This window comes from Microtus pennsylvanicus, chromosome 11 (genome assembly GCF_037038515.1).
Source record: "Microtus pennsylvanicus isolate mMicPen1 chromosome 11, mMicPen1.hap1, whole genome shotgun sequence".
Classification (NCBI taxonomy): Eukaryota; Metazoa; Chordata; class Mammalia; order Rodentia; family Cricetidae; genus Microtus; species Microtus pennsylvanicus.
In genome coordinates, this window is record NC_134589.1 from 63813672 (window position 1) to 63829825 (window position 16154).

Genomic DNA, 16154 nt, shown 5'->3' on the forward strand with positions numbered 1-16154 from the left:
TCTGGGATAGCCTAGATGGCCACAGTACATAATCCTTATGTAATATTGAATATTTTGTATCCTGATTATTTTGTTGAAGAGCTTTGCATCTATTCTCATTAGGAATTTTGACCTATAGTTTTCTCATCACACTTTTGGTTTTCTATATTGCATTTAGTTTGCCAAATGCTATTTATTGGGGTTAGAGCGATGGCTCAGCAGTCAGAAGCACTTGCTGTTCTTTTAAGAGGACCTGGTTGAGGTTCCCAACACCCACATCAGGTCGCTCACAATCCCTTGCAACTCTAGCTCCAGAGAGGTTCCAACGCCCTCTTCTGGCCTTTTCAGGTACCAGGCATACATGTGGTGCACATACAAACACATGATACTCACATGTATACCCAAAACAAAATAAACCCTACCTAGGTTCCTAACATTAACAAAACTATGTACTTTCTTCTTGTCCTACAATATGTGCTACCGTCAGGAAAAGCAACCCCAGCATTACTGGTAGCAACAGTTTTACATATTTTTTCTATAGCTTATGTTTCAGTCAAAATTTCTGTTCTGAAGCTGCTTGAGTGATTGCCTCATGTCTCATTCTGCAATCACATGTGTACAGAACATCTGGGTCCACTTACTTGTCTTTAGGGCTTGCACTTTAATTTAGATCTAGTTATGTTTATAGAATTGTGTGAAGCATACAGCTCCAAGGCCAACTCTAAAAAGGGGTAATTCAAAGATTCCTGCCTCTCATTGGGTCTCCTCATCTAGTTCCCCCTCCTTCCCGGAGGCCACGGGATGTTTTGGCTAATGACCGTACTGTTTCAACTTTTTTTGTATGGACAGCTGCAGGTGTAAATTGCTGGCCTTGCAGTACTTTCCAGGAAACTTGGTAGTGTACACTTCATACCTTCATTTTTTACTGACTGTTCCATTGTGGAAACCTCGCTACATGACACACTTCTTTAGGTTCCCCTTGCTACAGCTTGCCAGACTTTCCACGTATGTGTGTCCGTGTGTGCGTATGTGTGTGTGTGTGTGTGTGTGTTGAGACAAGGTTCCTCACTGAACCCGAATCTGTCTGTTTTGGCGAGGATGGCTGGCTGGACAGCTCCTAGGATTCCCTGCCCTCCCCATGCTTCAGCTCCAGCTCCCCCATGCTGGGGTCACCGGCTGTAGCCACACCCATCTTTTTACAAGGGTGCTGGAGGTTCAGACTCAAGTCCTCACACCTGCACGGCCCGGCACGTGCTCTCATCCACGGAGCCGTCTTCCCAGTCCATTTTAGGTTCTGAAGAAGTGCGTGAGTCTAATTCAGGCGAACAATATCTAAGTCCATTTGCTCAGCCTAAGATTTATTTTACAGAAGTAAGCCAATCTATTTACTTTATAATAAACTCTGCTTTGCTTCTGGAGAGAAGTGAGATGGGAAGAGGGAAGGAAGCGGGAGCAAAGAAGGCAGCTATTCTGAACGAGTTATCTTGCCCGGACCAGCGGCCTCATTAGACCTAAGAGCTTGTTAGAAAGCTAACGTTCTGGCCTGGCCCAAACCACCTGCACAAGAGTGATGGTCTCAGGGCCAGGGCCCAGCAGTTCGGTTTTAACAAATCTGTGTGATTCTGATGACACTGGGGTTCAAGGGTCACCATAGTAAATATCCAAATTCACAACACCCCTGTGGAAAGGTTTCTGGGATCCTGGGAAGAACGGCGGGGATGATGACTGGAGAAGCACTGGGGGAGGCGTGTGTAAGGAGGTGACGCTACCTATGCGTTAGGGGAGGGAGGAGGGGAGAGGAAGAGGTGCAAGAGGGAAAGATGGGGATGAAGGGGGGAGCCACACCTCCATGATGGGTTGACACCTGTGGGCCGCTTTCCTATCTAAGCGCTGACGTGACCCTGGCAGACCAGATGGGCATGTCTTCCCTGCTTGAAGCAAGGCCTGGGCCCTGAGGAAGGGGAGGCAGCCACTTAGAGTCCCACTGACATGGCAGTCCACGGGTGACATCACTGGCTTGAAGCCCTGAAAGGAAAGGGACACAGTTGCGTCTTGGCACCTGCATGTTGGGGGACAACGTGAGGGAGTGGGGCACACTCCAGAAGTGAGGAAGGGCACCTGGGAGGAGAAAGGGTGAGAAAGCATGGCTGGGAATGTGGGCACTACACAAGAGTGTCTCCTTAGACATTACCTCCCTCCCCAAGCCCTCATGATGTGTCCCCAAATGGACCCACCACGTGGCTGGTGGTTTCTCAAGTCCTTCCATCCCAGAACAGTCCTGCTACCCCAGCTTTTGACGTGCTACCACCTCAGGGAGCCACCGAAACTGGGACCTGAGGAACAAGTCTGGCCGGCTGTGCTTGTGGGGCTCTTTCTGAGTTTCCTTTCTGTTATGATAACAAAAGATCTCGACAAAAAGTATTTTAAGAGGAAGGAGGGCTTGCTTATCTCAGTCACGATTCCAGGTTACCGTCCATCATATCAGGGAACCCACTTAAACAGCTGATCACAAGGCGTACATAGCTCAGAGCAGTGAGAAATGAACGCACTGCATGCCCAGTGCTCGGCTCACACTCTCGGGGCACACACCAATGTTCCGACTCCTGCCTAAGCAGGCAGCCGCAGCCCTTCTCTCTTCTGTCCAGTGATGAGAGACAGCCTTCTCTTGAATGCACTCAGAGATGAATGTGGTCCTCCCGGCAGTGAAGCTGTGAGGGGAAGGCTGGGAGGCCGAGGCCAGCACTGGCTGAACAGAAACCGAGCATCAAAACCAAACACAAAACCAAAACGACAGCAGCCAAACCCTCAGCAGCACACAGCCGGCTGGAATCAAGAAGTGCGAAGATGAACGGGACCAGAGGGCCAAAGCTAAGTCCCTTATGGAGCCCTTCCCCATTCACGGCCGCTCTGCTGAGAGCCAGCCACAGGCACCTGCTCAAGACCCAGCCAGAGGAATGAGGTTTATTGCCACTTAGTCAAAGTTTATTGCCACTTAGTCGTGGGCCTCAGCCCAATCAGGCCTCTGTAGATTTACATTCCTGCCTTGCTTACACCAGAGTTCAGACGCAGGCAGTCTCAACCAGGTTTTGGACTGTGCTGGTTTTCTTTTCTTTTCTTTTCTTTTTCTTTTTTTGGAGGTGGGGGTCCTTACCTGTATGAACCTATGTTCTAGAAACTTCTTTGTTCAGGTCATAAATAATTGTTTCTTTTCTTTTTTGGAGACAGGGTGTTGCTATCTAGCCTACAGCTGGTTTAAAACTCATGATGATCCTCCTGCCTCTGCTAATGACCATGGGACTGTGTGTCCCTTAAGACGACGTCATGGCCAAGGGCTAAGTGATGGCTGACAGATGCCAGGACGAAATGGACTTTGCCCCAAGACACTTGATGATTCACGAAAGGAGAGAAGGCAAACAAGCTGGACAGAGGTACAAGTTCCAGAACGTTCCGCCATGGCGTCTCCAGAAGCAAAGAACTGGAAAGTACCAGTATGGCACACCTACGGAGGAGAGGATGGACTAATCCTGAAGATTATCACACAGCTATGGCTGACAAACATGAACATGATAAAATCAAAGAGGCTATTTGCAGAATAAAACAGTCCAGCCACTTGTTGTAGAATCAAATGGAACACGAACCCCACACACGGCTATATATACTACGAGCAAAGATCAAACAGCTTGCACTCCTTGCCTGGGCAGAGCTTGGATCTGAGTGTGTCGGGGGTTGGGATGGAGGGCCGCCAGCCCCACCTCCACTCCATGCCTAATGTGGAGAGGAGGACTTGCCACAAGGAGGGCACCCTGTTCTGTCCCTAAACTAAGCTGCTTAGCTCGTCACCGCGCTTCCCCAGGCCTTCTTGAGGGAGGGAGAGAGGTGGGGCGCTACTTTCATCCTATCGCCCTGATAAACACCATGACCAAAAGCAACTGAGGGGAGGAAAGGGCTTTATTTCAGTTTACACTTCCAGGTCACTGCCCATCACTGAGCGCAGTCTGGGCAGGAATTTGCACACGAATCTTGGAGGAACGCTGCTCGCTGGCTTGTTCCCGGGCTCATGCTGAACTAGCTTTCTGAAATAGCCTAGAACCACCTGCCTGATGAACGGTGCCGCCCAGAGTGGGCTGGAACCAACTGCATCGATTCACCGTCAAGACACGCCCGCAAGCCAACCTGATTGCAGACAGTTGTTTAATTGAGAAACCCTTTTTGGGTGACTGTAGGCTGCATTGGGTTGACAGGGAACGCTGAGTAAGACAGGGGAGTCTTCATCTTTCCTTCACTCTTTTCTTTTTCTTTACATTGTTTCAGTATCAAAAGCACACAAGAAATGGGGGCCTTTTTAAAAATTAAAGGTGAACATATCAACTATTTCTAGAAAATTCAAAAAATGCCTCTGTAAGAACAACAGAACAACAATGAGAAAATCCAAACTCACACAAACATCATCCCTCGGCGGGTGTGGCTGTGGTGGTTCTTAGGCAGCTGTGTTGTGGGTGATACACGCGTGTTTGAGTTTTAGCTGACAGGCTTTGCTTGCAAGCTATCAATCTCTACAATTTTTCAACCCACAGGCTGAGCCCGCTGAAATCTGGCTTAAACCAACCAGAGGAAATAAAAGTCACCCGGAGAAATTGTACTGGCTGCCGTTTTGCTTCAAGGCTTGCGAGCTTTTAAATCTTGATATTGGGGTTCAATGGATCAATAGCTGCTATCTTAAAAACAAAACAAACAAACAAAAAACCCCTCCATGGTTCAGAAGAAAGTTGTTGAATTTTAGAGGAGAGTTGATATGAGTTCCTGAGAAAGTAGAGATGCTGCAGAAGAACCTGTACTTTTCTTTCCCAGTGCACAGACCTCCCAGCCCATTGCTGCCCCGGTAACCACCTCGCACGTCAGGATGCCCACGGCCCGCCTGCAGCCAGAATTCCACATCCTGCACGCTTCTGGGGCATTCCATTTGAAAGGTGCCCGCCAGGCTCACTTTACTACACGAATCAGGATGGAAAGGATGGAGCCTGCTAGTCAGTACTGTGGCTTCTAAGCCTGTCACTAGTCTGCGGAAGATCTAACCAACTTCTCTGGATGGCACCAGGGACAGCGGGCGTGGACTCTAGGAGAAATGGCAGAGGTGGGGGAAGTTGAGGCAGGAACTCCAAACAGCTGACTGCATCACATCTGTAGTAAAGAGCAGAAAAAACCAACGTTCGTGCTGCCTGCTTGCTCTCTGTTAAATGGTAACAGACCACTCTTAGACCATTCAGAACCCCAAACTAGGGGATGGCACCTCCCACAATAGGCAGGTCTTTCTGCCTCAATTAACAATCAATACCTCTCTGCACCCCCCCCTTAAGGCTGACTTGATCTAGACAATTCCTCAATTGAGGCTGTTTCTCAGAATTCTAGGCTGTGGACAGTTAAAACTAACCAACAAACAATCCATGTAACCTGACACCAGCTAGTCTTGGGTCAGTTTAGACTTATAATCTTGCTGGATCTCTGTCTTTTGCTCTTCACAGAAGGTTACCTAAACCACAATCTGAACACAGCAACTCAAAAACCCCATTTCCACTTTTCACAAAGCCACCACGCACTCACCTACCTTGTACATATCACTCATCTACATATTTAACAGTGCCTCGCTCGGACGCCTCCCTGCAATCCTGCTCTTCCCGAACTCATCCCCTTCCTGTGCAAATGATTCCACCTTTTTGGTGACTCTGAGGCACGAGCCTTGACACTATGCTTGATTCTGTTCTTTCACTTGCTTCCATGCAGCTTCTAAGTAGACCCTGCTGTCTCCATCTTCACGGTATCCTGAGAACCAGCTCTGGCTCCTCTGCTGCTCCCAGCTAACACAAATCACTCTCATTTCCCGTCAGACTCCTAGCTTGGTTCCCTGCTCCCATCTGCGGCTGCCGACAATTACTTATTCTTCATGAGATGCATGTGTGTGTGTGCATTTGTGTGCACGGATGTGAGCATCTGCCCGCCACACTGCAGAGGAGGAGGACAGGGAACAACTCTGGGCGTCTGCTCTTGCCTTCCATCTTATTTGAGATAGGGTCTCATTGCTGCTGTCCATGCCGAGCTAACGGGCACACAAGCTTCCAGGGACTCTCTTGAGCTCATCTCTCTGTCTCCGTCTTGCCGTGTGAACACTGAGATTACAGACACATTTTATCACGTTTTGCCTTAGCTCTCGGATCCGAACTCAAGTCCTCACGCTTTCTGTGGCAAGTGCTCTACCCACTGAGCCATCTTCCCAGTCTCCTCACTGGGTTTCTTGAATGTAGCTTTACAGTTACCACGCAATTTGGAGAGGGCCAAGTCATTGCTTCCTTTCTCTTTGCCACAGGTCCCAACTATATGCATAGTATATATATGCACAATTATCCCAGACTTCATAGCCATTTTATTTTTCAAAACTTTATGTGTTATTTTGGGCTGTGCGCTTTGCTGTGTCTTCAAGTTCGCTAATTACCCCCCCCCCACCCCTCCCCACCCCCGGCGCGCACAATAGCTAATCCATCATTAACCTATGCATCTTTCCTTGCAGCCACAAGCGGTTTTATTTCTGGAGTTTGGGAGCTGGAGGGATGGTTCAGTGGTTAAGAGCACTTGCTGCTCTTCCAGAGGACTCAGCTTCGGTTCCCAGAACCCATTTGGCAGCTCACAACCATGGGTAACTATGGTTCCAGGGGATTTGATGTTCTCTTCTGTATTCTGCGGGTACCAGTCATGTATACACCAGATGTATACACATATGTACAAAAAAACCCAAAACAAACAAACAAACAAAACCCTCCTCATATAATAAAAAAAATCTGTATTTCTGGAGTTTGAGTCGTTCCATATCCCCTCTGTCTCTACTCCGCTTTATAAACAGAACACAGCTGTGGTGTCCTGCTATTGCCGCATCTTCATCAGAGGCAGGTAGTTCTGACTGATGACTGTCCTCCTCGTCACAGGCCACCCTCCCTGCCACTTTGCACTCCTACCACATTCTGACTGGCTGTCTGTGTTCACAGTCGAGTGTCCATCTGTACGTCTGCACCCTTGAGCTTTGCATTACCCGAAAACACTTTTATCTTTCCAGTTTGTAATTTATGGTCATTTTCGAGACTGGTCCAGAGGGCTAACGAGTTCCCACTAAGGTAAAGAAGCGCTGCCAGACACTACACCCACCTCCCCGTCAAGTGTGAATTATGAGTTTTCCTGGTCTGAGCGGTGGGAAGAGGCAGCTATCGGTCGTCAGTAGGGTTTCTCTAGTTCTCCAGAGTGATTCTTTCCCCTCTATGACATATTCTGGGCGAGAACCCTCTGGCAGACCCTCCAGACTGCCTAGCCCTCTCTGTGCTCTAGGGATCCACTAGTCTCTGCCCAAGCCCCGCCCCCCCGCTAGCAGGAGAGGCACACATGTGCCACCATACCCGACTTTTATGTGGGTGTTGGGGACTTGAACTCAGGTCTTCACGCTTGTGTGCTGCAAGCCCTTTATCAACTGAGCCATCTCCCCAGACCATTTCATTGTATTAGCGTGTGTACTACGTCTGTCGGAGGCAACAAGCTCAACCTTCCTTCTCCTTCGGACTCTGTAACCTGCTGGAGTTGTAAAGAGACTCCAGAGACTCTGGCCTATTACAATAATCCATAAGTTCTTTTGAGGAAATGCAGCACGTATCACAAATCTTATCGTGTTGACACAAAAGGAAAAAGCCAAGAGGGGTGTGGGGTGGGAAGGTGGTAGACGATGATTCCATCCACGTCCACTCACTTCTTCCGGACGTTCCATGTTCACCATGGAGCCAGCAGGTCGTGGCTGCAGGCTGCTGTCATCCCCAGCGTGGCTAGCTTTGTACTGTGAAACCGAAAACGCAACTGATGCATCCCAGAGGAGCCTACAGACCCGACACTTCTGCAGCCGAGGCTCCCTTGTGTCACCCGGCCGTGGGTCCTGAAGAGCCTCTGTGTTCGGTTGCCAAGCAGCTGGGCTGGGTTCCCCAAGGAGCAGGGAAAGCGGGCCAGCCCACCAGCCAGCCTGTGCTTACACTCACTGGGCAGGGGGTGCAGAGGGCAGGCCAGCTGGTCACCTCCCAAATGTCAACGTCAACGCAGTCAGTTGGGACCAAACTGCCTAGCCCCTGCTCTCCGGGGGTGGGTGTCTCCAAAGCAGCTTCTGGTGTGAGCAAAGGTGCCCTGAGACAAACAAACGGCCCCTTGCATCCCGCTCTTGCTGTGCTGCTGCCAAAACTTCATCTGAAGGGATTAAAAGGCAAAGAAGAATCCCGGCTCCTGCCTGAGAAGTTGTTTAAGCTAAAAGAAAGCGAAGGCACTAGGCCGCTCAAGCGCTCTAATTTACTCAGGTGCTCCCACTGTCAAACCGCGGGAGAGCCTCCTCCCTGGGGACAGAGGAGGGCTTCAAGGTATCTGCTGACTCTGCCGGAAACTCAGCTTCCACACTTAGGAACGCTGTGAAAAGCAGGTGTCGGAAGTACTCAACGTTAGCAACCAGGAGGCTGGTGGGGCAGACAGGCTGCTAACTGAGGTGACAGAGGCCTCCTGAGCAAGGACTCCCTCCCAAACTGTGAGCACACTTCAGGGCAACGTTTCTAACGTGGAAGAAAAAAAATTATACGCACAAAATAAGAACGAAAACCTGCAGAGATGGTTCAGCAGGTAAAGGTGACTGTTGCCAAGCCTGAGTTCAATCCCAGGAACCCACACGTTGGAAGGGGAAAACTGACTCCTATAAGCTGTCCTCTGACCTCCACAGGCATGTTGTGGCATATGTACCCTCACGTACATACACATAAAATTAAAAAAAAAGGAAAGGAAAAGAAAAGAAGCCAATCAGGCACACACTATTTCCAACTTTGGACTGTTCAGTTGAGGATTTCCTTATTCGATAATCATATATAAATGTCCCCCATGTAATCTAGTCTCCTCACCGTCGGTGCAAAATTTATGAGGTAAATGAGCTGAGCCTGATGCAAAGGCCTGTCATCCCAGCTATTCGGGAGGCTGAGGCAGGAGGACGGATAGTTGAAGGCCCACACCAGGAGAACAGTGAGAGATGAACCATTGTGTTGCCTCCTAGGAGTTCGTGATGGTGCAAGGTTGGGGCACGTGGTATAAGTTTTCTATAGTCATGACAATTAGTGCTCCAGATGTCGGGCACAGGGTTTGGTCTGGTAACTCTCAGTGTCAGCTCACTGGTTTGAACCCAGCAACACCACAGTGTGGCTCAGAAAACGCTCTTATATGTTAATAGAAGATTCTAGGGCATTACTGAACACCATGAAACCGACAGCAAATCCCACAGGCAAGCACTCCAGGTCCCCCTTCTGTCCCCTCTGGGTAAGAGACCTTGGTGCAAAGGGCCTAGTCCTGGGGGACAGTGTGTCTTCTAAGCGAGGCTTCCTAGCTGTGTGATTTCCTGTTGTACCCTGCGGCTGCATCCAAGTCACCTACAGGGCTTCTGGGGGCACTGACAGTTGACAGCCTCCAGTGCTTTGATGGAGTAAATCTGAGTGGATGACTGGGCTGGAGAGATTGCTCAGGGGGCACAGTGTTTGCTGAGCAAGCCTGGGGACCTGGGTTTGAAGGGCTAGAGCCCACATAAAGCCAGACATAGTAGTGAACCATCTGTAACCCCCACACTCTGACAGTGAGGTGGGAGGGGGAGAGGAGGATTCCCTAGGAGCTGGCAGCAGCTAGCCTGCCGTACACACAGTGAACAACAAACAGGCCCTGCTGCAAACAGCAGAAGATAAGGACCTGCACCAGAGTCTGTCCCCTGACCTCCACATGCTTGTTGGGGCATATGTGTCCTCCCTTCCTCCTTTCCTCCCCTTCTCTCCCTCTCTTACACACACACACACACACACACACACACACCCTCACATGCATGTATACATGCACGCACGCACGCACAACAAATTTCTAGGCAAACTGATGCCGCCGTTCGAGAGACTGATAATTGCTGGCTTCTACCCCTGGAGAGAGGGAACAGACTGACAGACAATGCCATCCCTGGCCACGTCAGCTTCAAGCTGCAGAAGGATAATCGGAGCCTCTGCAGAGGGAGGCCAGCAACACTTCTCGTAACTAAGTTCACAACCCAGGGCAATGGGCAAAATCCATAGGCAGCAGGAGATGAGAGGTGGGACACTCACTTTGGGTGCCGGATATCGGGGAGAGAGCGATTCAGAGAGATTTTATCACTGACGTAGATGTTAAATCCATTTTCTCGGTATGCCTGGTCCACTCTCTCGGCATCGGTCATGGGGTAAGGCCGCCCCTGTTCTCCATTTCCTAGAGGCAGAGAGCATATTCAGTGTTGCTGGTTTATCTGACATCTACAGGGGTTCAGACTGGGGAGAGGACTGGACGGCTGATAAAGCCTTATGCCTGAGGCTGGAGAGACGGCTCAGTGGTTAAGAGCACCGGCTGCTCTTGCAGAGGACTCAGATTTGAGTCACAGCACTCACGCGGTGGCCCACAGCCACCTGTAACTCCAGTTCCAGGGATCAGATGTCCTCTTATGGCCTCCCTGGGCACTGCACACATGTGGTACACAGACTTACTTGCCGGAAAAACACTCAAATACACATAAAATAAAATAAAGACATTGACATTTAAAAAAAAATCTTATACCTGGTCATGGGGCATATTAGTGACTCTGCTTTACTGTGACCAAGGACCTGAGAAAAGCAACTTAACGAAGGAAGGATTTTTTCCCAGAGGGGTCACATGGCTTTGAGCTTTAGGACCTGGTGTGAAGCAGAACGTAGTGGCAGCAGGAGTGCATGGGAGAGGTTCAGGGATGCAGGAAGCAGAGAGAGGGAGAGTACAGGAAGAGACCAGGGTGAGACTCAGCCAGGAGGACACTCTCTCGATGTTCTACTTCCTTCACAGAGACCCCGCCTCCTACTTCTGTCTCCTTCCAAACTGTCCCCACATCAGCTTCATCAGAGGATTCAACCATTCATCACTGGGTCCCAAACCCTTCTGGGGCTGTTCTGGAAGTCAAGAGCCAGCCACACCTTCTGGGAGTCCCTCTCTTTTCTCAGGGTTTCTTTGGAAAGTGGGCTCACTGCTCTCATGAGGAGCCAAATCCTCTCCCTCCCTCTGCCACCTGGATGCCAGAGACAAGCTGGGATCTGTGGGCTACCATGAGATCATATATTAACTAAGCCTGCTCCCAGACTATGCAAGGAAACTTTTAAGGATAGATGCCATACTTTGTGAGATTGAAGGTTCTCTCTTTGGAACCCCACCGGACTATCTTTGACAGTAGTACATCTCTTCCCTTGAAGAACAGTTTATCTTGGTGCGTTTCCCCCTAAACCCATGCTCTCATGTCTTCCTCCCTATGACCAATAGCCACCAGGTCAGAGCCCCAAAGATCTGTTTGTCTCTGGAGAGGCCCCTACAGACAGACTGAGGGTGAGTTGTACGAATCTTCCAAGCATTTCTCAAGGAAAAAAAATTAGACAACCAAGATCTAAAAGAAAAAGTTTTCTTCTATTTTTTTTTAAAATTATGTGGGGCTGGAGAGATGGATCAGCAGTTAAGAGCACAGAGGACCTGGGTTCAGGGGCAGCACACATAGAGTGCTTTTCAGACATCCACAACCCCAGTTCTAGGGGATCTGATGCCCTCTTCTGAACCCCTTGGGCACCAGGCACACATGGAGTATACATATACATACACAGGCAAAACACTCATACATATAAAATGTAATAAATAAATCTAAAAAGAAATCTTACTCTGTGTGTGTGTGTGTATGTGTGTGTGTGTGTGTAGGTGCCTGTGGAGGCCAGAAGAGGGCATCAGATCCCCTGGAACTGGAGTTACTGGCAGTTGTAAGCTACCAGACATGGGAACCAAACTTGTACCTCGGGAAGAGCAGCAAATGCTCTTAACTATAGATCCACCTCCCCGGCTCTTAACAATCAAGATTAATGTCACCTAAGCATCCCTCCAAATTGTGCAGAGGGAAGTGAGAAGAAGGGGAGGGGTACCAGCATTCACGCAGCCAGGGTCCCGTTCTGCACACCATCCATCTTTTTTCTAGTGTCCCTACAGCAACCCTGCACAGTGGACTGGAGAATTCTCATTCTGCAGGTATACTGAAACTCATACAAGGCTACAGAACCGGGTGGGAGGGCCAAAGACCAAGCTCCCTGTATTCCCTTAAGAGCCAGAACCCCCTGCCCACTGAGTTCCCCCAGACAAGAGGCAGGTCCACCTTCCCTTCTCTGAGCTGATAAACCTGGCTCGATCAGCTACAATCGTCTCTTCTGATACTAGCAGCGTGTCTGGGGAGTCAAATTAGAGGCCACACAAGTCAACCAGATAAACTTGAGGAAATCTGATTCCTATCTAAGCGAGGCAAATGTTCTGTGCAAATCAAAATTGCCATAAGCAAGGGCTAGGATGCAGCTTAGTGGCTGAGTGCTTGCCTAGCGCCTACAAGCTGCTGGATTGGGGCTGGGTCCTTAGTACAGCTGCAAATAAATAATAAACAAATTATTTTTAAGATGCCACAATGATAAAACATGCCTTGATTTCTATTTAAAGTTGGGAGGTAAATTAAGAGCCGCCTTATCTACTAAACCAGGTCTACTTGGAAAATTCTATTGCAGTCAGATTCAGAGGACAAACGGGTGGCAATCTAGGTGCAATATGCCTGAGCAGGGCCTCCGGTACTCCGAGAGCGTGCTCTCTAGGGTTCTCGTAGCCTCTGGTGACCAAGAACTGACACAAGCAGCTCACGGGTCTCCGCTGCTGAGTAGCCAAGCTTCAGTCCCAGCAGTCGCTGCTGGAGGCCAATGGCCCTCTGGATACCGAGGACACTGATACTGTGGAGGTGCAGCAGGCAGAAAGAGGCCTGAGCTCATGCTCGGCGCAAGGCATCAGGAGACCCACACAGGGGTGACGGGGTGTTAATGATCAGACCCAAAGGCTCAGCAGAGGAGAGGGAGCAAGGGCCAGCCAGCGGGACCCCAGCACAGCATCCTGACAAGGCTGCAGCTTGTGCCTTTTCATCAGACATGGTCCACTGTGACGGCTGAAGAGGACATTCAGTCCTCAGTCTCATCAATCGCTTTCTCTTTTCTTTTTTATAATTAGGCAATTATAAATTAATTTTTAAAAATATTTACTCTTTACTACTTACATATAATTTTATTTCAACAAATGAAAAAGTAAACAATCATTTATTTTTTCTTAATTTCCTTGCTGTTCTTTCTTCCCTTGCTAGCCAGCCCAATATTCTAATGATTCAGGCACCATTGTCTGGCCAGCTGGCTCTTTGCAGATGTTTCCTTTCTTAATTTAAGCAACATCCATCCCCGTTCATATAACATTCCTGGCACACGGAGTAGCGTGCTGGGCAGCAGGACTGGGGATGCCCCAGGCATCAGCTCAGTTCTTACGCCTGTTCTCTTCCGAGCTTTGTAGTGAGTTGGTTTGGTCATACGTAATTTAGAAGGGACACCTTTAACCCAGATCACCACACATGAGTTCAATCCCTTGGGCTGCTGTATCAACTTTCCACTCAAGCAGAGCGACCTCATAGCTTAGTTCCGCACCCTCAGAAAAGCCTTCTGAGGTTGCCCAGGCAAACGGCATGTGGGCACCCACAGATGGGGAGGCCAATTTCATTGGTGGCCCCTTATGCTGGCAGCTGGCATTGGAGCTGCTCTCCTGACCTCTGCCTGGACTCCACTGAGAAGAGTTTCCCTACACAGTCTCTGTACCTCCTCATGCTGGCCCTTCGCTTATCTTCCAGCCTCACAAGGAAGGTGGCGAAGCCCCATTAGCCAAAGGAAACCGGAGCTGAAGCCCATGCAGACAGTTCAGAAGCTGGTGAGGTACTGGCTCTGCCTTCCAGACCTGGGTTCAAGTCCCAGGTTGACCTCATTCTCCCCGTGTGATGGCTGCAGATGATATCATATCTCTGAGGTACTGGTCTCCTCTTATTCAGTGGGGCCATAAAGGCTGATCAGGTTGCTGAGAGTGGAATTTGCTCTGTGTTCAACCTGTGCCAACTCGAACCACTGCCGCTTACTTCAGTATGGGACCTGCTAGAGACACAGTCACTTGCTAACTGGAAGGTGGCAGGGCAAACCTCAAGACAGTGGGTCTGGTGCTGATGGGAGAGGTCAGAACAGGTGAAAGGTGGGTACAGGAATTAGGAAGGACGGTGGCAGGCAGGAAGTGAACAAGAGGTCCAGATGGTCCTAACACACACCCAACACGCGCGCGCACACACCCGTGGCCGCGCAGTTACGCGGTGCCCACACTCAGCCCTCCATACCTACACGCTGTGCGTCCCTCCTGATGGCCTCCTTGTCGTGCCAGTCCTTCAGCTTTTGTTCATCTCCCAAGAAAAACGGCTTTTTGGGCCGACTGTGTAAGTCCTTTGAAAAAGAAAAAGAAGAAACCATGAAAGGGAAGAAAGGGGGAATATCGGCAGTGGCAAAGGTCCAGGGCCTAAGGGAGCACTACCACCTGTCCAGCCCTCACAGCATCTTTCTGAGTGCCTGCCATGTGCCGGTTAGATGGGCAGAAGCCGGGGGAGGGAGCACAGAAGCTGGGCAGAAGCCAGGGGGGCACAGAAGCTCAGCGCCACCCCCTGGAAACGCGCCACCCAGGAAAGGAAGGAAACTTGGAAAGAAACATCCATGGGAGAAAGTGCCAAGGGTGTTGCTGCCCAGCAAAAAGGATATGTGAGGCAGACATGGCCCTCAGGAGCAAGTTTGTACGCGGAAGAAAGAAAATGAGGCCGGGTGCCACCGGTGGTACACTTCCATAATCCTAGCACCTGGGAGGTAGAGGCAGGAAAACCCCCGAGTCCTAGGCTAGCTTGGCATATACTGTGAGATACTGTCACCCAACAAAACAAAACATGTAGAGGCTAAGGGATGTAGTCAGCGGTGGAGAGCTTGCTTAGCATTCATGAAGCCTTAGTTCAGTCCTCGGTACTCCAAGGAAACAAATACACGAGCTTAGATTTAGAAACGGATTTAGCTTTTAAAGATGTATTTAATTTTTAATTATGTATATATGCGGCTGACTGTGTGTGGGTATGTCTGCGGGAGGCCAGAAGAGGGCATCGGGGCCCCTGGAGCTGGAGCTACCGGCAGTTGTGAGCTGCTAGACACAGGTGTTAGGAACTGAATGTAGGTCCTCTACAAGACCGGTGGACACTCTTAACTGCTAAGCCATCTCTCCAGACCCAATACATGCATATATATCTAAAATATTAGCATTCCAACATGTAATCAATGCACAATGTAATTATGGCATTTTACATTTTTTTTTCTCCCACACAGGGTTTCCCTGCGTAGCCTTGGCTGTCCTGTCTTACTCTATAGACCAGGCTGCTCTCTGGAACTCACAGAGATCCACTGGCCTCTGTCTCCCGAGTGCTGGGATTAAAGGCACAGGCCACTACTGCCTCGTGGTATTTTACTCTTTTTTTTTGGATTAAGTCTTTAAATTCTTGGGTTCATGTCAACTCAAACCCCTTCCCAGTGCTCTAGAACTGCAGGGGACTGGCTAATGGCTACATCCAGGGCAGAGCCTCAGAAGTGAGTGTCAGGCTGGGCAGTGGTGGTGCACACCTTTAATCCCAGCACTTGGGAGGCAGAGGCAGGAGGATTCCCATGAGTTCCAGATCAGCCTGGCCTACAGAGTGAGTTCCAGGACAGCCCCACAGAGAAACCTTGTCTTGAAAAACAAAACCAACAACAGAAAAGAAGTGACGGGATGATGGACTCCTGCTTTTACAAGAGCGCTGGGGACTGGAAATCAGGTTGTCACGCTCGCATAGCTAGCGCTTCATCCACTGCGCCATCTCCTAGCTCCCAACACACAACTCTTAAATGACGCTGATCATGCGATTATGTAAAAGAACATGCCAAGACTTTCAACTCAAGGGTGCTTGGATGTTTCCATCACACTGCACATCCAGAGGTGTGTTTCTAAAAGTTGAGATCTTTTTCTTTTTTTCTGGTTTGCAATCATCTTCTGATAATCCCCCGCCCCCCCCCCCCCGGGCTTCCAGAATGTCCCCTTGCCACAAGAGATGAAGACAAAGGGAAGGAGCGCAGTGAGGACGTAGGCCAGCTGGAGAGGCTGGCACAGTGTCTAGAAATCCC

The 16154-nt window shown here is 49.6% G+C and overlaps 1 protein-coding gene across 2 annotated transcripts in view; it reads right to left on the minus strand.

Moving 5' to 3' along the window:
- The window catches only part of Galnt10 (polypeptide N-acetylgalactosaminyltransferase 10), a 144350-nt gene that overhangs the window by 61153 nt on the left and 67043 nt on the right, over positions 1–16154 (minus strand). Inside the window, exons 2-3 of one of the 2 annotated variants that reach the window (XM_075992527.1) lie at positions 14309–14411; positions 10158–10296 (exon numbers count right to left, since the gene is read on the minus strand). In XM_075992527.1, the coding sequence (XP_075848642.1) occupies positions 10158–10296; positions 14309–14411 (242 nt within the window). The remainder of the gene's footprint in view (positions 1–10157; positions 10297–14308; positions 14412–16154) is intronic. The other variant, XM_075992529.1, reaches the window with a different exon arrangement.